This window comes from Symphodus melops (genome assembly GCF_947650265.1).
Source record: "Symphodus melops genome assembly, chromosome: 1".
In the NCBI taxonomy this organism is placed as follows: Eukaryota; Metazoa; Chordata; class Actinopteri; order Labriformes; family Labridae; genus Symphodus; species Symphodus melops.
Window position 1 is genome coordinate 44,962,140 of NC_136691.1, and position 25,072 is coordinate 44,987,211.

The following is a 25,072-nucleotide window of genomic DNA, read 5'->3' on the forward strand; positions in this document are numbered from 1 at the left end:
GGCAGCAGATAAAGTTAGCAGCTTTCCCAACTCACTGACAGCTCGTGGCTTTGTTTCTTCCTGACAGAGGGATTTCTGTCGCTTAGCGCTGCAGCTACGACTTTGCTCATTCTCTCTGTTGGATGCCCCTGCATGTACAGTCACCCCTCAGCAGCGCTCGAGGGGAAAGAAGTGGCCACTTCATTGTGGAAAGATGGTATTTATGGCATGTCTGCACAGGGTCAAGTATTTGATCGTGTGTCCACCCATGTGTGTACGTGTGTTGCCGGCACATTTGGTGAACATGTACGCGCCTGCAGAGGAAAGGGTTATCCCACTGCAAAGAACGATGTGCTGCATTTGATTTGTTTGATCATAGAAAGTTGGCCTGTTGTGTTGCTCAATTTGGATTGCAAATGTCTTTATTTACATAATGTGCATCTTGCAATTCAAATTCTGTTTCCCACTTCCCATTGCCTCTAACCTTAAAGCTTTCTCTCATCTCCCCAGCTTGTGCGTCTTTCATCTGAGGCTGACATTTGTTACGATGTTTCAGGCTATAGCTTCACATTAGGAGGTAATTCGTAGACAAGAGGCAGGAGGGAGGGGTTAAAAAGGAGAGCCAAGGCACTTTTGGCATGTCAGACCCCGAGGCAAATTGTGGCTTTATGAGATTAGAGCTGAGGCCAGGACACAGGTGGATAATGCAAAGCTTGGAATCACTACATGTCTTAACTTTAGCACATGGCTCTGAGCATGTATCAGATGTTGAGAAGCCTCGAAGTAGAGGATTACACACTCACTTCTCGTCCCGTTGCTGAAGTTTTCCCGGTGGTGATTTAGCTGAGAGGGCACCATAGTAGTGCTGCAGAAAGAGCCCTAACAGCCCCCACATTTCATCTTTATAGCCTGCTATAAAATACTGCAGTGAAAACAAGGGGAAAACTGGGCAGAGGGGAAATGTCACATTGTTCCACTGCAAAAAAAAAAGAAAAAGCACAAAGCTTCACGTGTTTTAGCTGAAATTTAGCAATACTTACTTTAACAATGAATCTCACATTACAGAATCAATTTCAAATCATTTAAAAGAAGCGCATCAGCTTCTCTTATGTCTGTGTTTTTGTCTCTTTTACACTACAATGATACACTTTATTACTTCTTAAATACTTTACTTTCATAAAAAGAAAATCAAATCAATGTCCTCATTTATGTTTCATTTATAGTTCCTTTCAATTGACTGTTCCTACAACTTCAAATTACAACCCTTTCCCCCCAGCGCAGAGAATAAGGGTGTGAAATGCATGACGAATCAGTTAGTGGTTCAATAGCTTTGCAAGCCATTTCCTTGCTATCTATATGCAGGTGTGTATGTGCAGTGTACAATTTATGAGAGTCCACTATGGCTTCTTGTGCTTTCCCCTTACGTAGATGAGATAATGGAAATGCCAGAGTGAATAGTGTTCCCCAAGTTGATTGCAATTGAATCTCCATGATGCTGGATGCAAATCTGGAATCAGGCAAACTCCAGACAAGTTGTCAACTGTTTGGACGTCTACAGTATATTACAGCCCCAGTGAGCTGCCTAATTCAAACGATGACGTTAATGGAAGTGTCGCACAAGAAGAAGTATTTGCCATCAACATTAAAGTAATCTCAGAACTGATGAATGTTTGTACATTTGTCCTTGAACGGTCACTTCCTGCATATTTTAACACTGTTTTTTGTTTTGTTTTTTTACCTAGCTATCTTTTGTTTTAGCTATAACGATCTGATATTTCCCCCAACGGGGGGAGAAGAGTTTCTTTTTCCGAGTCTGTGTTCTTTTTATAAATATTAATTTCAATTTTGTGGTCAATGTTGGTGAACATCAAACCTCAGGCTTAATTATACTATTTGATTTAATTGAGTTTGAACACTTATTTAACCTTTGATGCTACAAAATCATGTTGTTACTGTGTGTTTATAATGGCAAGGTTTAAACACTATAAACCAGGAATTTCAGCCACTGCTGCCTTAAATAATCAACCAGTCAGCAAAGTAGCAGCAAATTCAAAGACATGTGCTGAAAGCTAAAGAAAACCACAGTTGTTGCGAAATTATTTAAACAATTGGTTGACAAGCACTCAAGTTAATTTATTACGATCTGTAACAGTTTGTCACTTTCCATAGTTAGGAGTGCAGATCACAGTATTATAAGCTAAATGCCACATTTCCTGCTGAAGTGAACCTTGGAAATTGTAGTCACATAGTGATGAACATAGTGATGTGTTTACAAGCTAGCATGACACACTAATATCACAACCTCGCGTTTAGGACAAGTAGCCTGTGAGTGAACAACAATAGACAGTAGATTATACATATCACCCAACAACCAACAAGCCAATCTTTTTTCAATACATGCATTCATGCAGCACAGAAGCAAGCAGCAGTTTGCATGCTAAATCATCCAAGTCAATTAAACTATCTTCTCCCAGGCAGTAAATAGCCAGTCTCTGATCTGCTGTTGACCTCAAATCCCACTCCAGACAACCTCTCAGCACCACTTTGTAATAGGCATTTCTACTCGTTTAAATTCAGCAAAATGAATCTTTCATCTTTTTTCTATTCATTAACTAAACTAATATAACTCCAGAATCTGACTGAAGTCATGAAAACCTCCTGGAAGCATGTTATTTGCAACATTAGCACACATACTTTGATGTGATTATTTTAATATTTCTGTATGTGGTTTGACAATGCCAGGCAGTTTAAAAATGTTGTAAATTTTCCAGTCAAGGTATGGGAAAAAATGGTTAGTACAGGAAATCTTTGAACAGCCGCCAACCCTCAGCAGCTGTTTTTTTCCTCTGTGTTCAGATGTAAGCTGCTCCTGCCTGCAATGGCAGGACTGTAGAACCTGGGAGGCAAAACCCAATGTGGCTGTAATTGGCTCTATACCCAAGTGTGTGGCTCACTCGGAGCGAAATGAGTCAATCAGTGTAATTGTGCCAATTAAGTGTCCAAACATCTTCTGTGATCTACCTCTGGGTATGGGAGTGTTTCAACAAGCTCTTCTACTTAGATCCATCTCTGACGCACATGGATGTGAATCTAGATCCTACAAAAAAAACAACCTTAAACACATACACAAACACCCACGCACACACACGTACACATCCACACTATAGCAAAAACTTCTATCTACACAAGGAACGTTTTTCTCTTTGCTGCAGGGTTAAACAAATGGATTTCCATCCATCACAATCTGCTCTTATCTGCAATGTGGCACCTGAGCTAATCTGACACTGTCTGCTTTCCAACTTCTTTGTCTTTGTCCTCGCTCCCTCCCCTCAAACACACTGTCTGGTACTCAGGGCAGGATTGATTATGTTTCTGTCATGTGGGCTATCCTGTTCACCTCAGTGCTGTAGATGATGTTCCCATGCTCCTGCAAAAAGGGTGCGTGCAGGTGTTCCCTTGTGTTTGTGTGTGTGTGTGTGTGTGTGTGTGTGTGTGTGTGTGTGTGTGTGTGTGACTGTTGAGGGACCGTAGTTTTTTGGATAGAGGTTACAGACGCCACATAATTTACTGATCAAAGCTGCCAGTGGGTCGGACTTGGTATGGGTGTTCCTCTGAGGATATTTAGTTAATGATGGTTGTAATTCATGTCTGCCTCCTTAGGGGGTGATTAAAAGAGCAGTCAATTACATAAGTGGCTCTAGATGGCTTCTTGGGAGTCTTATTTCAAAAAGGGGCTATTAGGCTTTGACACGCATGAAAATGAGAAGGGGAGAGAGACGTAGAGAAAAGGCACATAACCCAATATTTTAATGGTTGGACTTTGGACTTGTGTTTATGCTCTTCCGCTTCCAGCAGTAGCCTCAGGCTAAACAAACAGGTGTTTGCCTCCAATCTGGTGGAATAATAAATAGATCTGGGCTCATGACACGGTATTGAACTTTACTGGAAAACAAGGCTGGGTTCTTGGGACATGGGAACATTTCAGGTTGAGCTCTGTGTCGTTCAGATTAACAATTTGTAAACACTTTACTTTATGATGACAACAGTTTGCCAGATATTGAGAGTGAAAAGCTTTGAGGCAGTTAAACTTATGTTCAACCCGAAAAGTCTTTACAGCAACGTACTTGTCAATACCTCATTCTGAGTGTGAAAAGCCAGGAGGAAACTCTGGAAAGTGTTTTTGATAGGAGAAGAAAAGAAATGGAAACGCCCTTCACAACTTTTCTCACAAAAGGCGAAACTCGATAGTGCAGCGCCCCGAGGCTTTGTCAAGATGCTACAAAGAGGTGTGTCAAATAACTAAAAAAAAAGGTCTCTGGCAATTACAGTCAGTACTAAAGAAAAATTGCAATGTCATCTTAGACGGTTGTTTTCTCATTGACAGTTTTTTCTTTTCCTGCAATAGAGCTTAAATATCTGAAAATGACACCAATGTAAGCTCCAACCGCATGCTTGCTGCTTAGATTTCATTTAGCCATTGTTAAAAGTAAAGAGTCGTAATTCACAAATTCGCATGAATACCCTGGAGCTAAAGAGCCCGCTCAAAGCCATCTTCACTCCCACCTCTCATCACTTTTGTAAGTGAAACTGAAAAGCCAAAGCCAGTTAAAATGTGATGGTTCAAAGTGCCTCGATGAGGTTAAAAAAAAGCCACAGCCTCAGACACAAAGAGCCTCTGCTCCCTGACGTCCACCCTACAGAGAGCCATGGGTCTGGCCATGGCCTGACATGCACGGTCAAGCCTCCAGAACACAGAGGAGGACGTTCTGAGTGCTAAAGAGAGCTGCTGGGATGATTGACACGGCGTAGATAATCTCCCGCTGAAACATCATTGAGCATTCAGCCGCCTGCAGCAGGGTTTTTAGTTTAGTCTGGCATTGAGTTGTTTTGCCCTCATATTGTATTATGGACCTTCTACCTCTTGCTCCTTTTAAACACACACACACACACACACACACACACAGAGTAATTGCAAAGTGTATGAGAGAGGACAGAAAAGGGAGGTGGTGGGGCAGCTTTTGTTAAAGCTCTGACTTTTCCTTTTGCACTAAAATCCTTGTCAACTTCAAGTCAAAAATAAATTAGTTTTTTTTTGTTTAATGCCATTATAGAGACAAACACACAGAAAGACTGAATCTCTGTACACGCTCTAACTTTGATTCCTCTGTGTCTGCAGGAATCCAGACGGAGACGTTCAGCCGTGGTGCTACATTGCTGATCATGAAGATGGGATTTACTGGAGATACTGCGATATCCCTACGTGCCAGAGTAAGAAATCACTACCCCTCTCTCTCTCTCTCTCTCTCTCTCTCTCTCTCTCTCTCTCTCTCTCTCTCTCTCTTCTCTGACCCTCCATGCCCTTGGGGGCATATTATAAGCACACGGACAAACCATTTTCAGAGCCCTGCTCATCTGCTTGCTTGCTATGAATAGCTTTTATAGAATGTATGGCTCGTAAACATCGTTATCATCTAAAATATGCTCTAATTGCCTCCCGTCACTCCTCCTCCTGCCATGCCCGGGCCTGCCCCTACTTTAATGTGAGCTGTCAATCATTGCCTGAGTGTGTATGTGTGTGCGTTTCTGTATTTGAGTTCATAAGTTTCCCCTTTGGCTTTGTAGCCTGTTTTGACATGTTTTTTTTTTTTTTTTTTTATGTGAGTGATTATTTTGCATCTACCTGTTAGTGGATGTTTTTATATGTTTTGTTCTCTCATGGGTGTGTGAGTGTCCTCGTCCAGTCATTCTTGTGTGATGGGTTGTTTATGTTGGGAGATGCTGCACTTCTGTGTGTCTTTTCTACTGGTTTGGCACACATTTACAAAGAGACGCCTGTCTTTAATCCTATTATTTTCATTCTCTCCGCCTTTTTAATGGCTGCTGTTGAAACACTTTTTTTAATGCCAGAGATCAGAATTCTTGAAGTGGAAGTTCACAGCAATTGACTGAGGGCAGGTTATTTAAAGTAACTATCTTCTATGCTTATGATTTACTGATTACTCATTGAAATAGTTTCCAGCAGGTTTTCGTTCCTGGAGGAATAGTCTGAAGTGCTAAATGAAATCAAGTGATTGAACAAAATTTGAAAGAATTAGGAGACTGCAGATATTGATCTTAACAGAGCTCAACTAATCCTTTTGACTGAAATACATACATATATTGAATTTACTTCTACCATCATGCATTACATTCCCTTTTCTTCTTTTTTTTTTAACTATTTTTTATCTCAGGTGAAACCTGTGTACTCCTTTGTCGTCTATCCTCTCTTCTGTTTCTTTTTCCAGACAAATTGTTCTTCAAAAGAATCTGCCAGTCTTCTGCTTGTACCTCTGTTACTTAATAATTGATATATTTTAAAAAATTCAGTGCTAAACTTTTTTGAATTCCTTGCCACAACATGTACACAGCTGAAAACCTATAAAGATACGTTTTTTTTGTTATGAAACTGCTCATTTTGGCTGCTCTGCACAAGTCATCACATTCTTTAAATGACAGGAATTAACAGTCTACTTTGTACCAGGTTTTCATGGGGAGTTGTCTTGCAAGCATGTAGTCATCCATACAGTGCATCCTTCTAACTAAACACACGTATGGGTGCAGGGATGAGCTTAGGTACATTTGCTATTTACAACATTGGGTGCTTTGTTTAAAAATGACAAGTGCGTCATCCTTCCATGCAAGCAGGGTATGCAGCACATGCTTTAATTAAAGCAGTCTGCTGGACAGACAGTGCACTGACAGTGAGCTGAGACTTAGATGTTGGGACTTTTCACTGCAGTCAATACCAACAGGGTTCAAGAGCCTGCCAACCCCTCTAGCTATCCCCCCCCATCGTTATCCAGCCACTATCGTGCATAGCCTGCTGTTAAAAGGCTCAGGACCCATTAACCCATCTAATAAGGCTTCTCTGCTGCTTTGTCTGTGTGTATCCATGTATTTATTTGTCCTTGGTGTTCATGCGTGTTCTCGTGTATAGGAGCTTGCATGTAGACTTTTGACTGACCTGTTTCAGACAACTGTCTTTTAGCTAAGTGTTTCGAGGCCGATATCTAAAACCTTTGTCAGTTGAGGGGAAAGAAGAGAGCAGCCCTAACAAATCTGTACTGTGCCGGGGCTTGTCCCTTATCGTTTGGGGAAATGAGGCCATCTTTTGTTAAAGATGGGTTTACCATGTGCTGGTTCAGCATTGTTGTTGTCCTCGATTGAGTTCTTTGCAGCATGTAACTCATACTTGCAACGTGATGTACCAGATTTATAAAAGCCAAGCGTTTCACCCATATCAAATACTGTCTCACTGACTATGAACTTTCTCTATTGGCATTTAGAATTATGCAGAGTCCTGTAATGTAAGTAAAGAAGATGAAGTCTGCTCAGAGTCAGGCATCCTGTGCCATGAAAACATGCCTCTTCTGTAGAGACAGTTTCTCCCTGCAGGGATACCAGGGAGCTTGCTGATACAAATGCTATGTCTCTTCTGTTGTAAAACCACAATTGCCACGTGGTGCCTCACCTTCTGGCAGTGTCCATTCTTAATCTTGTAAGTCTTAAAGATTCAGCTGCCAAGTGAAAACACACTGGTGTCAGTGTTTTCAACAAAGGTTGGCACTGACACTGACGTGCAGGAGGAAGTGCAACAGTGGTCTTTGTTTTCATTTTGTCTAGCTTTTGTTTTGTCTGCTTTTTTTTTTTTGTTGCTTACATTTGATGTTGCGTGGTCGGGAGTTGGTTGCCACTTGCTGAGGTACCTGGAGCCTGCCAATGGTCAGCCTGTTATCCAGCTGGGTGCCCTGTCATCTAGGGTCATGCCACCCTAGTGAGGGTGACACACCCTGCTGGAGCACATACTGCCAGGCCGGTCACATGAGGCCAGACATATGTTCTGACAGGGTGGATTATAGCGTAGGTCACGCCATTTGTTCATCCTAGTAATCTGTCATGGCAACAATTATCATGTGGTGGAAGTATCTAAACATTTAAAAAAAGGTATTCTTTCAAGGCACATGGACTACTGTACAAATGGACATTTCCATGGTGTGTCATAGCGGATGCTGGTTTTTCAGGCCCTTCTATTTTCCAGGCCACAAAACGCTCAGCTAAGCATAACCATGTCACGAATGCTGTTATTTATTGAAGTCCACTTTCCTGTGAAATAGACGACCTCGCTCTACTACAAACTAACATTTCAAGAGTCTCGATGTCACTACTTTCAGCTGATTAGATATCCTGAAAAGTAAAGGTTAGAGAATGACCGCAGACTAAATTTAATTCACTGTGATGTTTTCTGTTTGGTTGTTCAGTTCAATATGGGTTTATTTACATCGTGTCTCAGTGCATGGGACGGCGAAGGCCTAATGTTGTCTGATTGAGCAATGCTGATACTAATAAGGAGTGAGGAAAACACCAGTGGAGCCTCTGGCGAAACAAATAGGTTCACAAGAAAGAAACGAGAGTTGACAGCTCAATCCATTATTAAGGGACTGAAGTAGTTTGTTTTGAAAAGATCAGATGTAACCTTGAAAGTCTGAAAAAAATAATTTTGATGTGACAGATACCCATTAATATTGGCAGGTGATATGATTGAAATATGATTGAAAGCCTTGTTTAAAAAGGTTAGTGCAAATTATTCATGTCTGATGAAATGTATTTCCAGTGATATAAATCTTCAGTTGTTAAAAAATGTTCATTCGACCTTTTTACAATGTGTTGTCCCTGTGGTGTGTTTCCTATTTCATAGTGTTCCTTACTGTAAGGACATTTTGTTTTTGTCTGGCTCCTTTAGGTATGACAATATGCCTTGGTTGAGTTTGACTGACACAAATTGAAACTGTCAGGGTGAAGTCCTCAAGTATTTTCCAACACAAAGGTGCTTTGATCTGCATGCCTGAGCGCTCATCACTCAGCAGCATATAACCGAGAAAAACTTGTTGTGCCACTGTGATTCCCTACAGCAAAGACACGCCGTAGCTGTAACGCTTAGGAAAATACTGAACTGAACATTTTTCACAATAATAAATGATGTAAAGATAAACACAGGAAAACATAGGAAGCCATAAAACCTTTCAAAATTATCAACTAAAGAGAAAAAAGGATTACGTTTCTTCACACATTTTTCACAGATGTTTTCATATGACACTTTACTTTCTGTTTCATACTATCATTGTGCCCCTCCCCCTCAACATATAGGGGTCATGGGATGTCTCAGGGACTCTTAAGCATGGTTGGGTCTTGTTAATGTCAATATTTACTTATGTTAAAAAAACTAAAGACCTGCCTTGTATCGCAACAGTTAAGAGAATTTCGGATCAGGCCTGTCCTCCTCAACAATAGTCTCAGTACAGGATGCGTCACATTCACCTGGCAAGCTAAGTGGCCACACCTCGACGACATTAAAGCAAAGTAAACATATGTTCTGCTTCAGGTTTCATCACTAAACGTTGATTAAAATATGGAGTGATGATGTAACTTATTCATCAGGAATGATTTATGAGGTGCATAATGGAACTTAATAAGGTTGTAAGACACTTAAGTAAACCGCCACTTAATCTTTGATGGAGCTCATCAGGTTTCACAGTCACAGTTACTCTTGTCACAGTCACAGTTACTTGTGTTGTTATTTTTATTTTTATTCTCAAAAGGACAGGGGTTTGCAAGGTTTAGCTTAAAACTTTTTATTTTACTATGCCCCAAAACTGCATTAAAAAATGTCCTCCACAAAAAACGACTCCACTGGTCGTTTGTGCAAGCGTCAAATTACGACCCATATTTACGTTTTAGAGTCAAGCGACCTCTCGCGGACGTATAAATAACTTCAATCCGGTGATTGTGTGTTCATCATCGATAACGTTTAACCCCTAACCCTAACCCTAACACCGCCCTCAATAGAATACTTAATTACCACTTACCTTGGTAAACGCATAAAGCAGTGTGACTTTGCAGGGTGACGATTTACTGGCATTTCTCTGTTCGCCGGTAGGGGGCGCTAATTTAGGAAACGCTCCTATGGATCGTATTACGTGACAGACGACCTCTACGGTCGTATAGGTTGGAGGATGTGTTGTTAAAAAACGATGATTGAGCTTCTCCATGATGAAAAGATGTCCCCATCATCAGTACTCCCAATAATCACATATAAATACAGATGTTTTTCCTTTTATTGTGAACCCCTAAAAACAACAACAGGATATGAATGATGTTAGGAGAACACGTCTTCTAAGATTTCATAATGGTCTAGAAAAGACAAACGGCTGAATAAAAGCCTGAGACAAGAGCAAGTGAAGACCATGTGGTATGAAAACTGAGACTGACACACCACAGCCCTGCCTCGTGGCTGTTTTTGTGGCCTGGACAAAGGGGCTTTCAGGTTCTGTTTTTGAAGTTATTCTCTTCCTCTCTTACTTTTTCAGAGATTGTGTCCTTTAGGTGGTCCCATATGTGCTTACACCACAACAAACCCTCCTGCCCAGCAAACTGTGGCAGGTTCAGACATCCCGGAGAGGAGGAGTGTGTGTCTGTGTGTAATCGTGTGTGTCAATGTATGTTCCTGTACTTTGACAGTGTGAAAACTGGTCAGAGTTAGAGGTTCAAAGCTTAGGCATTTTTTTTAAATGAGCTCACTTTGGCCCCTTCCTAACCTCTTTGAGAGGCTCCTGTGGGTTAAACTTGTGATAACTGAGGTTGGAGTGAAGTCAGTACAGAGGCTCTTGGGGGGCAAGAGAAAAGATCATTATGTTGATCCACTTTCTTTAAGTCTGATTATTGTGTTGTTTCTTTTTTTACAATAGCAAAATCTGTCTTATTTCTATTCTGTACAACAAGTGAAAAACAAACAATTTTTTTCCCCTTATTTCAACAGGTGAGAGTGGTGAAAAAAGGGTTTGTTGTTAAAACACTTCTGTTAACCAAGTGTCTTAATCATAGTACAATGTTTCAAATAGGCCTAAAGGCATGTTTCTTTAACGGTACAACATAACTAAAAACTACTGGAAAAACTACTAAACCACAAATAGAAGTCCTGACACCAGTTACTGACTGCTAAATTTTTGCAATGAGTTACTGTTTGTTTTACTCAAAAACATAAAAAAGGAAAATAAAGAGTGACCGGCTGTACCTTTTGAATGGCTCAAACTTCAAAGAATAACTACATTTCACTTTTTACTGTTCTCTTTAGCTATTTCATAGACTTTTAAATCTGTGAAAAAGTCACTTTTTTGTGGCTAAGTTGATACTCTCATACTCTACTTTAAGCTCCTTATTTTATTTTATTATAAAAGCAGGTTTTGTACCCAAACAGGAAGTAAATTACCCTTAAGACAGTTAAACATTTCTTTCAAACTTAAAGCATGAATAGATTGTTTTCAAAATGTTAAATAACTAAATTTCAAACATGTTACTAAAATAGCTTTTATCACAATTAACCATTGAAATTTAGCATTTGACAATAATGACATGATCATAAAAATACTGTCACACAGCATTGATGTTTACCTTTGTTTTTAGGCTCACAGGTGCTCCGTGAGTAAAGCATGTTTGTCTCAAAGATAAGTCTAATATTAGATTGGTTTGTGGTATACAGAAATCTGTCTTTTCCCCTTTTTAGACCTGTCTTTACCTGAGGAACTCTTTGTTATCTTACGCTGACCTCTGACCTCCTCATAGCTCCTCCCACACCTACCCTCAGGGGAAATACCTGCCTGGAAGCTCACAGCACTGAAACTACTGCAGCATGTAAAGCCGCTTGCAAAAAACAAGCGAGAGGACATCAAATTTCATTTCTTATTTTCTGTCTGTGGCTCCTTCCCTCTCTCTGGCCGATGTGAAATCAGCCGGGGCCATTAGGGAATTAAAGGTATTGATTACAAGGAGAGCTGGTTGTGTAGAATGTTTGCTAATAAGAACAAGTAGAGGACTATTGTTTAGTGATTGTCTTGAGAAAGTGGAGGAGATGAAAAGTGGAGAACCAATTTAGCTTTAGGAATGCAGGATAACAGCCAAATGTAGATTGGCATGGTTCTGGTCAGGTATAATACATTTATATTAATTGTTGGTTATTGTTCAGCAGCAAGTGCTAAGCAAATAGGGTGAGTTTGAAATTTCCTGGTTTCGACCAAATGTAAGTACAACATATTAGCTTTATAAGAATAGATAGATAGATGTGCTTTATTAATCCCAAGATGGGAAATTGTGGAATGATTTGTAATGAAAGCCAATTTGTATTGTACTGACAAATGTATACAGCCATCTTGTTTTTGTTGCTCTGTCAGCTAATTCTTTGAGTTAGAATATAATGTCTCCATGTTAGCATGCTCACACTGACTCCTTGAGAACATGACATTTCAGTAGGTAGTAAATGTCAGTAGGCTTCATCAAGGTGATCATGAGTATCTGGCTCCGGTTTCCTGAAAATCCATTTCTAACTGAGGTATTCTTGCTGGACCATCTTTTAAAAAAAACATCAGATCTGCTCTGGATATTTATACATAAAAGACAATGAATTAATTGGGTGACTGAATGAAAAGTTCAACATGGAGGTTGCAGAAGACACAATCTGACAAAGACTGATCTGTTTGATAGACTGCCATTAAGTGTTCTGTGTGAACGCAAGCTCCCTGAGGAAAAGTCTTTTGATTTTTGTCGTGAGCAATCCATTAATCACAGTCTATGCTTAAAAGAAGTGAACTCAATATTTGGCAAGAAGTACAGAACACATCTTTGATTAATAACCACATGCCTTTTGTCTTATTGTACTAAAAAACAAAGACTTTCATTTACAGTTCTAAGGCTGTGTAGACTCTAAGAAAACAATGAGCGTGCTTTTATGGAGCTCATTACTCTTATTGCCATCATTTCAGCTTTTAGCTATAAGTTCACCTCCAGTCACAACTGTTTCTAACCATGACAATGAGTTTTACTTTGTGTTACCTACCTTCTGTGTCTGTAATAACTTTCCAGTTGAACGTTTTGCACACACGTTTGCAAATTAATCTTGTGTATTTGTTGCATATCTTAGAATGAATTATCCATAACATCGCTTGATTGAAATATGGAAGGGTAATGCAGATACAAATTGAACTTTTTCGTTCACATTTTGTACATTTCACACATTTTCATGGATCTCATACCTGGAGACTTTGCTGCTACATTTAGCAAACTTTCATAACACTTTCCAGGAGACTGCAGCTATTATTCACATTCAGATAACCTGGAAAACATGGTTATCTAACTCTGTCTATCACTTTGGAATTGAATGGTGTTAAATGGAAGCACCCTGCTGTGCTTATCTTACACCTAGGGTGGCCACAGTATGTCTGTTCATCTTTTTTTTTTGCTCTGCTATCAAATCCCCCGAGACCCCTTGTGTGACTCAGGCTGTTTGGTTTGTGAGGAGAGGCAGAGGGAGGCACAGGGGTGCATCTTGGAGGCTATTTTTCATCTTCTTCCCCTTGCATTGTTCAACCTGGTCTCTGAGAAGGCACTAATTATTCATTTAAAGCTCCGGCTCTTCCCTCTTCTCTCTAATTAGATGGTTAGTCACTCTCCCAGGGCCCCGGGCTGGGGCATTGATCTCCTCCATCTCAATCTTGTTGTAACACAGTCCCCACCACCAAACACACACACACAGACACACACACACACACACACACACACACACACACACACACACACACACACACACACACACACATATACATGCAGAAACACACAGAGGATAAAAGAGGACGTGAAGAAGATACAGTAAATGCGCATACACTTACACAACTTACAGAGCAGTCTCTGTCTCCCAAAGCCAGTCTGTCATTCCGTGCAATAATAAGACCCTTATTGTCTGACTGTAAAACTGTTCCCATCTCCAGGCTGGATAATTTATCATCTACACAGAAAAGCAAAGCATAAACCCGACAGAAACACATAATAGCAACTCCCACCTCCTTACAAACAATACAGACTTTCCAGAAAGGGTCGTCTTCAGGGACTTTGTGGCATATTTCTCTGTTTCTTTTCTTATGTTCTAGCAGGAAAGACTAATCACAGGCTGAATGAAATGCAGCAGCTGTGTTTGTTTTTGTTTATTGAATATACTGTACTACAAAAGGGGTAATAAATGGGGCTGGGACACAAGGAGAGAGATGAGCTGGGATAGTGAGGAGACAAAAAAAAACCTAGTCATGAAGCGTGAAAAGGGCTGTTGCCGTGCTTTGTTGCACGTCACATTCCTGGGAAGGCTGTGCATGATCCAATTGGTTTGTGCATGTGTGCTGAACAGTTAACCTGCTGGCGCTTCATTAATGGGTTGGTGGGATTGTTTCCAAGAACATACCTGTGTTAAATTACTTGAAAACCTTTTAGCGTTTGAGGAATGTGCTAAAGAAGTCTTGCTTCTCCTCTCTTGGCCGAACAAATTTTACCCCCCTTCTTAAGTGTGGATTCACAAATCACATTTTTCTCTTTGGATACAGTCTGATTAGAGGCTGATAAAGCTCATGCTGCTTTAATTGTGGCTATGGCCAAAGAAAATGTTTTCCACTGTTTCCTTATGGATCATTTTTTGTTTTCTTTTCTTTTAATCTTTAGTAATAATAAAAAAAAGTATTTTAGACATCTAACTCCAGGTAAGAAAATAATCCATTACAGAAGTCTTTGTCTATAACATGTTTCAAGGCTAATGAGGCATAACAAATCAACGTTTTAATCTTTATCTGATCACTAAAGTAGACACTGTGATTTAAGAGAAGAAATGCAAATAGTGAAAGAAGAAAAAAAAAAGAAAGCACAAAACAGGTAGTTTTATTTTAATGTGTGTTTTCCTTTGGGAAGCTGTTTTGCCTAATCAGTTCGAGACACAACTGCCTCGCTGTTCTCTCCTCAAATGTTGTGATAGATCTCTGACAGACTGTCAAAGCAGTTGATAATGTTTGTTATGGTTTTATGCCATGTTTATTCTCTGACTTGTGTGAGGGATAATGTATCCTGACAGGATAGTTGTAATTGAATGGAACCCCGACAGTGTGCCGAAGGACCCCGAGGCAAAGCGAAAGGTCTTGTCTCAAGCTTAAGGGGTCCCTCATGTGCCGGGTCCATGTAGCCACTGTTCTATCTGTAGCCTTAATAAAATGAGCTCGTAAAAACTTTAAATTCACCTTTTTAGTTTTAGTTTAGAAATGTTTGAGTGTTAACAAAGTAGCTGCAGATTAATTTTACTGTCATGAATATGATTCAATAATAATTTCTTGTGGTTAAAAAAAACAACTTAAAACGGATAACGCAAACAAAAACAAACAAATCAGCCAATATGATTCACATGGAAAGACTTTGATGTGCAAAAGAAGAGGCGTAGGAATGAAGAGAGAAGTTCTTCTGTAAAACAGACGTAGGCTACATTTCCCATGACTCCAATCATTCATTATAGAAACCTCCACTGAGGCGATATCATTAAGGATCTGTGTGGGCCAAATCAGTCAGGCCCTTTAAACCAGCCTGTGAAGCTCCCACATCCAGGATTTAAGCGGTTTCTTACAGCCAGTTCACTTGTATGCTTCTGTTTCTCTTTGTGTCCCTGTCATCGTGTCTCTTATATAAAGTAGCATAAGGCCTGAATTGAGTTCATCTTTCCTTCTGAAATCCTGGAGGGTTTCAGTGTTGATCATAAAACAGAGACTTTAAAGGTTCATTGTTCCAGAAGGCCTCATTTTGTCTGTCTATCTCTCTCTCCTCTTCCTCTTTTTTAAAGCAAAAAATATGTGTCATGCTGTGCAGGGTGAAAGCAAGTTAGTGAAGTGTGGTTGTTAGGAGTACATTTATTTTTGAAAGGAGAGACACTCAGAGTCCTATTAAAAAGAAAACACTTTCCAATGTTTCTCCTCTTTTGCTCGGCACTCTCCAGATGGCATAGAAATTTATAACTGTAATTATGTTACCTTAATAACATGTTTGCCCCCTCAGCTCATCAACCTGCTTGCAAGCTTGCTGCCAAGTGCACTTGCCAAAGCCTGCCGCACATGTTTGATGTTGTTGCTTCTTTCCCGTTCGTGTTGTTCTTTTCTCGCTCTCTCTCTTTCTCTCTGATGTGTTGTGGATCTGCGCTGTTGTTGTGTCTACTACATCAACAGAGGTGTCTCTTTCTCCCTGCCAGACGGTCTGTTGTTTCCTGCTGTTGTTAGCTGCTTGTGTTGCCTTGTCGGAAAAGGTAACTGTAACTGCTCTGTTCTGAGCTAAGACAGCAGGCCGCTTACTTGTGAAGAGTTTGGCTGCAGTCGAGCCTTGTTTGGCTCTCTGCGTCTGTTTTTTTGTGTGTGTGTTTTTTTACTTTGTGGGCGACTCCCCCTCCCGCAGCGATCTCCTGAGGTTTTCAGAGGTCTGGTCTGGGCTGACTGGTGTGTTTATGCACCTTGTGTTTCCTCCATTTCTCCCCTCTAGCTCATTAAAGTCTAAATTCCAGCAATGTCTTTGAAGTGTGTTAGCGCATTTTTTTCTCTTTTATTGTACACTCAGTTATTTGCACTTGTTGCGTCGTCTGCAAAGCAGATGTTTTAAAGAAACAATGCTTTGCTCAGGAGGTTTCACGCAAGAACAATTTGACACCTTTTTTTTTTTTAAATTAATGTTATAAATGAAAGGAATGTGCTCCAGTTGCACACAAACCTCGAGCGTTGGGGTGCGATATGATCCCACCACCTGCTGCTCTTCAGCCAGCGCTTCACAGCCTTTGGGATGAGAAGAGGACAAAGACGGATAAATTGACTGCAGTCTGCAATCTTCTTGTCAAAGCAAAATGAAAAAGGAGCGCTGCTGCCTTTAATCTGGCTGTTGAGCCCAGCAGTAGCATCCCCTTCCAAACTTAAAAGCTCTATTGAAGTGGTATAGCCTTGCCTGCCTTGCTTAGAGGGAGGTTGCTGGTTCTTGACCAGGTGGTTATCTCTTTTCTTCTCATCTCTCCTTCTGCACAGTGCAGCAGGGGTCAAACGAGTGCATATTTAAGTGAGGGATAGAATAGAAACACTGTCATGTCTCAACCGTAAAATGTGAAATATTTATTTACTGCCATGTTTAGCTTTCACGCTGTCAGATAATCCAGTTTGTAATACAAGTGTGCAGCATGGAATCCCCCTAATCATTTACACAACTATGCATTATTAACAACTTCTTTTGAAAGCTTTGGTGTGGATATGGCTGAAAAAAAAAAGAAAAGATGTATTTCCCAGGTTTCCTCCTGGTCTGTGTCAGTTTCAGTGTGAAGTCATTTGTCAAACATAGTAAATGGTAGTAGCTAATCATAGAGGCAGCCAAAATCTCAATGGTCACTGTATGATCAGCAAACGTGAGTGAACCGCAGGCGAGAGAGCTGCCCTCTTCCTGCCAATCTATTTCACTTTTATCTCCCCTTCTCCCTTCCTTCATTTTACAAATCGGTGAAATCTGAAACATGTCACACTTTTTCCCCCAAAGCCGTGTGCCACATTGTTACATAAACAGAAAGAATCTGAAGCATCTGTTGAGTTACTTTTTATGGCAACCAAACATTTACATTGGCAACCCCAAAGGCAAAGCACATGTGTGGTCTTTGTCGGGGTTACTTCAGTTCACACAGGCAGTTTTGAGTGATGTGACTCAACAATGGTGTTCTAAATATTTTAATAGAGTTGCATGCTAATCCATCCTTTTTTTTATTTTGGAAAAATGAATTCCAAAATTGAATCATGACAGGCTTTTACAAACGGTTCAAGTGTTTTTCTGTTATTCACTGCCAACAACTGGGAGCCAGTTGTTCACTGGCGGAGCATGCTGTCATCAGTGAAGCAGGCCGCTTTCAACTTGCACACCAAAAAAATAGAGCACAAAAGTAGTGATAAAGCTCCAGAGATATTTTGTTCTAGGACAGTTTGAGTAAAACAAAACAGAGGGAGAAGTCTCTGAGTATGTTGTCAAACTTCAACAAAGCAGGACTCTGTTGGACACAAATGGACATGACATGCTGCTGGTCATTGTCTAACATTGATCAAATATGTCTATTTACCTTTTATCAGTGAGTCTGTGAGTGGGGGTCTTGGGTATAATGTGGTATTCTCTGGAAAACTGCATTTGCATTCATATATGAGTTGAAGAGAAAAACTTCACATTTACTTCTATCGACATATTCAGTAGAGAAATGCAGGAGTTGTACGCACCAGACAGGTCTTTGGTATTGAAAGTGCTCTGATATCTGTATTGTCCAAAACTATTATCAAAATCACTACTTTCTCCTCAAAAATTCCCCATCTTTCATAACTGCATGTACGAACAACAACAGGTGTAGCTATGCTGTCTTTTGGTCTTTACAGTATTAAAGACTCAGCTCAGAAGTATTAGATTAGTACTTTCCTTCATTGATTTGATTTTTAGCTCAAGGTCATTCCAAGTCCACACAATCTCAAGAAAATTGGATTTTGGACTGGAAGCCTCGGTCACACTTTGAACTCAAATTAGAGATGATTTGGGCTTCACTTAACTTGCATTCATCATGGAAATGAATTTAAAAAATCAAAGATGGTTGGCAAAGAACATGTTTGCTTCTTCATATCACATGCTTTTAATTTCTGCCTTTTCATTGTGTCTCAGAGCTGCACTGATAGCTATTATGGGCACAGCTTGCTCCTGTCCTCTCCTCAGTTCTACCCAAAGCTCGGATGAAACAAAATCAAAAGTGATCGAGCAGATAGGAGATATTGGGGTTGAAATTACATTCACATTCTTAATTTCGTACATATTCTTGCTAAACTATTACTTGTAATTGAAACACTATAGAGTGACTGAGTTGGAAATAAAAGATTGGATACATTTGATGAATACACACTGGACTAAAGGAGGGGAGCTGACATGTCTGACTGAATATTGTCTAGAAAGGTGTCAACAATCATCATCATGTTGGCCTGTTTATGTCAAACATCCCATGGTACCCCCTTACAAATGTCTGAATATTCAATAGTTGCAACAACGGTTAAAACCAAGAGGATACCTGAATAAAACAAAAAAGGAAACTTTTTTAAGTACACGGTGCATGTAGAGTTTACATCACTTTAACCAAATATGTCCGAGGTAGAAAACACAAAACTTTAAGCATGACTTTTTGCAAACGCTCTAATATCACTTTTATATTCTCAAAGGTTCAAATGTTGGGCTCTGCCTTCTTCTCAATGCTGCAGTTTTTCAACATCTCGAAATTCATGATAGGACAAATGTTCTTTTGATGTACAAAACTTGTTCCAAAAATGTGATTTCTCAACACCAGCAAACACTAACACATGTAGAAAATGTTCTATCCATAATCTAATTCACATTTCTCTTACATCCGACACAGTACGTTTTCTAGATTCCAAATGTCTCTATGACTGCTGTGACCACTCTTCCCTCCCTCCTCGTGACTCCCCCTTACTTTTCCTCAGAGATCAAATTGCTGGCTTGCCTGTTGACAATTTAAACTAAGACATGTATCAGGAGGCGTAAACCTCTTTAGTCTGTCACCATATATCTTTCTTAGGGGGTGTGTCTATGAGGCACAGTGTTAATCACAAACATGATTATTAAACTAAGAGGAAGTCACGCAAGTCGTTCAGAGATTACAAACCAGTGACTTCAGTAGAAGAAGAAATCCTAGATTAACTGTATCTGCAAAGTTAAAAACAAAAACAAGAATGATGTTCTACACAGGAAATGCTAACAATCAACGTGATACAGAAAGCATCAAAGTTGTTTTGTGTATCCCATTGTTTTTTTTAACCTTTCTCACGTCCTCTCCTTTCGTAGTGCCTGGGAACCTTGGCTGCTTTAGAGACAGCGGTGACCCGCCCACTCTGTCCGGTCCCAGCGAGACATCCAACAAACTCACCATCCAGTACTGTATAAGCTTCTGCAGGAAGCAGAGATACAAGGTAAGATGGGAAAGTGAAGCAGACGTATATAAATATATATATATTTTCACTTAGATAAAGGCTGGCAGCTTCTGCAAGAAAGAAAATATGAGAAAAACTTCTTTATCTTGGCACTCACACTGGAAAGTTTAAAAGTTCCCCTGAGTGGATGAATAAGAGCCCAGTCAATTGCCCGTGTCATGTCTAAAATGGACAAGAGCTTTCTCCTGCAATAGTCAGGCTTTTATGTAAATTATCTGCATTTACGGGCAGTTTCCTGTCACTTATTACCATGATGCCCATTGCAGTCTATGCCCTCTTTATTCAGCCATCAAAGTTCCTGTTTCAAACCAACCAGCGCGTGACAAATCATCACAGCAATCAAGGCTGACAGCTGGAAATGAATGGTTATTAGCCCAGTGGGCACCTCCTCCTCAATGCATTTTCCTCATCTCTGAGTCTGGCATGCCATTGTCCCAGCTCTAAACAGTGCCAGGTGTTCACTTTCTGTCTCAGTAGATCCGCTTCAGCCCAGTCTGCGCTGACAGATAGTGACAGCCACCCCCCCCGACCCCTCTTCCCTATCACTTCAGCAGATGTTACAGGAAGTGATGGCAGATTGGCATCATCTGCCTACCCTTGGACGGTCACTGTTTGTAATGCGCATGTCGAGCGTCAGTTCTCTTGGAAGTACGGATCCTCTGGGACTATTTGGCAAAGAGCATGGCTGATGAGTTAGACAGCGATCAGGGGCTTGTTTGCTCCTCCAGAAGTATTCGGGTTGGTGTAACTTCATCAGATAGAATAATGCAACGAGGACATAGCTCGACACGTGTTGGCGAGAGCAGAGGCTTGATAAATTCCTTTTCCATGAGAAGAGAGGCAGAGTGGGAACTGATGCAGTACCTTCAGTTGTGTGAATTCATGTAGGGCCTACAAATACAATGGTGTCTTTTCTCAATAAAGGACAATAGCTCTTTTGAGAACAAGCAGCCAGTGATGGCAAGGTCACGATGTGTGAACGTTTTTGACGTTACGCATTTCTGCTCCGACGCTTTCGGGAACAGTTTACTCTTTACTCAGTTTGACTCAAAAGAGAGATAGGTGCTCTTTGTTTACGGTTTATTCTCTCTTCACCCTGAGAGCAGCGTCAGCTGAGAGGTCGTGGTTGTCCTAACAGATTCATTATGAGAAAAAGAGACATGTTAATTTGAGAAGGAGCCACATGTAGTAAAATGTTTTTTAAACCTCAACTTGATGTAAAAAAAAATCCTTTAAAACAATTTTTTTAATATGTTACATCTTTGAAAACAAGCAAGGAGCCATTTTGTATATTTCATCAGTATATAAATTTTAAGACAGAACAGCCAGCCAGTAGGAGCCAAAGTTCTCAGTAGTTGTAATGTTTCCGTCTGTGTTTTCCTCTTTCGCTCACATGCAAAGTGGTTTTATAATGAATAGCATCACAAAAGGCGTCACCCAAAGTTTGTTTTGAATTGCTGTTGCAATGATTTGCATAACCCTTTTTGTGTTTTTTTAGCTTGCTGGCATGGAGTCAGGATATGCTTGTTTCTGTGGTAATGAAGTGGACTTGCGGGACCATGGCGAGTCTCCCAGCATGGAGTGTAACCACGTTTGCTTTGGTGACCACACCCAACCCTGCGGTGGAGACGGCTGGGTCATCATCTTCGACAGTAAGTGTGTTACCAAACACTACTTTATCTCTGGGTCTGTGATCTTTGCCTGTTTTAATATTTGCCAGATAACATTCGATAATTCACTTTCACAAACACACGTCTCTGTGGTGCCATGGTTGGCTTTACAGTTTGTAATAACCTAAGGTGGGAACAGGTCTGTCAATTCTTTTGTCATGTTAACACCTTTAATCAAATATTGTGTGTTGTATCAGGCTCCAGTTCAGCTCCTGAAGGCACACCTGTAAACTGACTTCCCTCCAGTACCCCTTGTTTCATGCACACAGCAGTGACTGACATCTTTTCATATTACAAAACGAAACATGTATTATACATTAAATAAGTAATTGATTCCTTATTCATCAAGCTGCACTCTACACATTTCAACTTGTGGTTCTCTAATTAAAGTTTTGAAAGTAAAAACAATCTACATTATAGCTACTGCACTAATCCAGTTGTTTTTCTACGGAGTACAAATTCATTAACTGTATTTTAGAACTATATACACTCTCATACATCTCTTTTTCTTAAATTGTGGTGTATAATGTGGTGATCATGGAAACACTGAATTTTATGACATGATAAAAAACAGGGCAAGTCAGTTGATCAGTGAAAGTATGGACCGATCACAAAATGGCTTATGTTTTTTAAAACCTACTGTCGAGGAAACAGTGAATTAACATCACACATGTAATTCATTCGTTATAGAAATTCCACCACACCTACCACTAACTTTAATAACCACAATAATTGGGCCAATTTGGTATATCAAATTGGTGCCTCCTGTTTAAGCAGGATTAATTGTTTTACACGATATCCTCTTATCCTGTCAAGCAACCGAACCACCAAAACTAGACCAGTTGTCAGTTAATATAGTAAACCGAGCGTCCCTATTAGTCTTAGCATAATGTCAGCTTTGTTGTCTAATCTCCCTGACTATTTCCTCTTCTTTTTCATGCTTTTTCATTCAGCACGAGTAGGGGCCTGTGGTGGAAACTATTCCTCTCCATCAGACGTCATCTACTCCCCTGACTTCCCGGATAAGTACAGTGCTGGTCGTGTTTGCTACTGGACTATCCGGGTGCCAGGATCATTAGCCATCCTCTTCAACTTCACCTTCTTTGACATCTCGGACCAGGCAGACATGGTGGAGCTACTAGATGGTTACACCAACCAGGTGGTGGCACGCTTCGACTGGCGCAGCCCACCACGGGAGTTAGTAAACATCACAGGCGATTTCGTCATCCTGTACTTCTTCTCAGATCGCACCAACCAGGCTCAAGGATTTGCTCTTCTTTACCAAGGTAGTACACTTTTTTGAAAGTCTCATAACTATGCAGGGTCACTTTGGATGTTTGGTTAGAGTTCTAGTCCACATCCTGCACTACAGTACCCCTTCAAACCAAAGACTTACTAATGAATGTAGCTTCTGTGATGAACGAATAAGTTTTTCATGTCTTGTTGAAGATTTGAGAACATATTCCAAACAGAAGGTAGAGCTGGAGAGGGGCCAGGTGTTGATAAACACCACTTTAAAACACATGGTTTCTTTTTTTGATTTGCTCCAGTGCAATGATGCGTTCATTTCAGAGGACTGTGGATAAAGTAGGAAATCAGGGAGACAGAGTGGGGAATAGCATGTGATAGAGGTGTCACAGGTTGGACATGAACCCAGCTGCCCGATTGGAGGACTCAGTACATGGGGCACGACTAACAGCTACGCCATCAGCACCCCAACAGCCACCACTTAAACAAAGCTATGTTCATTGCCTGTGTTAGCCATTGGTGTGTTAATTAGCTCAATATTGTTTCCCAGAAAGTGTGATACTATCTAGGCTTGAAACTCTCTGAGGTTGCCTAAAAAAGCTAAGAGAGAAAATTTGCTAAAACAAGAATAGGATAAAAGGCTAGATTTCCCTTGAATTTTTGGAGAGCGAAATGGGGATTGACTTTCTTTTGGAGCCAGCCTCAAGTGGCCATCTCAGAAATGGCAACTTTTGGCACTTCCACGTTGGCTTCTTTTTCAGCCCAGGAGTCGATGACCACCTCAAACCCACCGGGAGTCTCATTTGCATGGTCAGTGTGTGCTGACTCGCTTGCTCCATGTTGGAGTTTTGCATGTTGGAGGGTTGCTGGTTCTGGCGCAACAGCCCTTTTCTCTTTTCATTTGCTATTCAATGTCTCACAGCCCTGGGGTGATACTGCACATTTAAATAATGTTTTGTTTTTCTAGGAACTCACTGCCTTATCAAGCTGCAGCAGGCTGCTTTGCTTCTCCAGAGTGCTGCTCAGTGAGCTGCACAGCAAGTTTTATGCCACCTACATACAAAGTACTGTGATGCGATGCTTCATGCCCTCTGATTAGCATGATTCCACTATTGAGCAGGCATGTAGCTGAGCGAACCCAAGACCTTAAATCAAAATATGTTCTCATGCCAGAGAAATAGGAACAATGTGATCAGACTAAAATGTAAAACAAAAAAAGCTGCCCTCTGCTGTTTCCATTTTATGCTCTCTTGCAGTCTTTGCGTCTGAATGCACCAAAAATGATTTAATAGTTTAATTTTACTGCAGACACGAGAGAAGCACGCCTTGATATATTTCAGTTTAGGTGACTTTCAAGCTCACAGCTTGTTACACTGGGAAGCAGTCTGTCCCCAACTCCTCCCTCTCTGCTTCCATTTGTTATATTTTCTCCCGCTGGCGCTACAGTAAATATGATATTCAAAGGTCAGAATTGTCTGACCTCCGGACAGACACAAATCTCTCTACACTGCATCTGAGTTTATTGTTTTGTGTGAGGCATCATGTAGCCGAGAAATGTAATCTGAGAAGTGATATAGGAAAAGGTCAACTCGTGAAATAATACCTTTTTTACAGACATTTTTTTTTTTGTAGCAACTCAGATTCGGAGACTAAAAAAACAGAAACAGCAGGGAGAGAGACCCTAGTTAAACAGAGTATCGGCTCAAAGTACATAGAATATCTGTGCTGTGGCGTGCTGAGTGGGCAAAATGGTAATTTCAGGATAAACGCTCTAAGATGACAGAGATAGCAGAGCTGAGTCTGGGTTTGAATAGTTGAAAAAGTTGTTGGAACATCACAGTGAGTTTGAGTAATTTTATGAAAAGAAATAGAAAATCCCACACTTGCTTTAAGATCTAGCCACCATTCATGGAAGAGGCTTTAATGAAAGATGTTCAAGTCGTTCTGGCTGTTTGTGGACCACAAGATATAGGTGGAGTGTAATTTTCAGTAATTCACTTTAGCAGTGTATGAGTCCTTCTAAACAGCACAACATTTCTCCAAAGCAACTGTTAATATGAAACCAAGTGCATGAGAGAATTGGGGTTAGCCCTGTTATTATGGGTTTTATGTTTCTTGCTTTGTCCACAGTAATTGTTTACTCTGCATCAGTAAATGTGTAAAATAAATGAATTACAAAAAAATACACAGAAACATGGGAACCACAATATGAATATTTATAAATTTGAGTGTAAATCTGATCATTTTATCTAGGGT

The 25,072-nt window shown here is 40.4% G+C and overlaps 1 protein-coding gene across 2 annotated transcripts in view; it reads left to right on the forward strand.

Annotated features, from left to right (window-relative positions):
- kremen1 (kringle containing transmembrane protein 1) overlaps nucleotides 1-25,072 on the forward strand; it is a 55,318-nt gene that overhangs the window by 24,132 nt on the left and 6,114 nt on the right. For both annotated transcript variants that reach the window (XM_079340270.1, XM_079340271.1), the window contains exons 3-6: nucleotides 5,156-5,247; nucleotides 19,753-19,877; nucleotides 21,397-21,550; nucleotides 22,522-22,854. In XM_079340270.1, coding sequence (XP_079196396.1) covers nucleotides 5,156-5,247; nucleotides 19,753-19,877; nucleotides 21,397-21,550; nucleotides 22,522-22,854 — 704 coding nt within the window. The remainder of the gene's footprint in view (nucleotides 1-5,155; nucleotides 5,248-19,752; nucleotides 19,878-21,396; nucleotides 21,551-22,521; nucleotides 22,855-25,072) is intronic.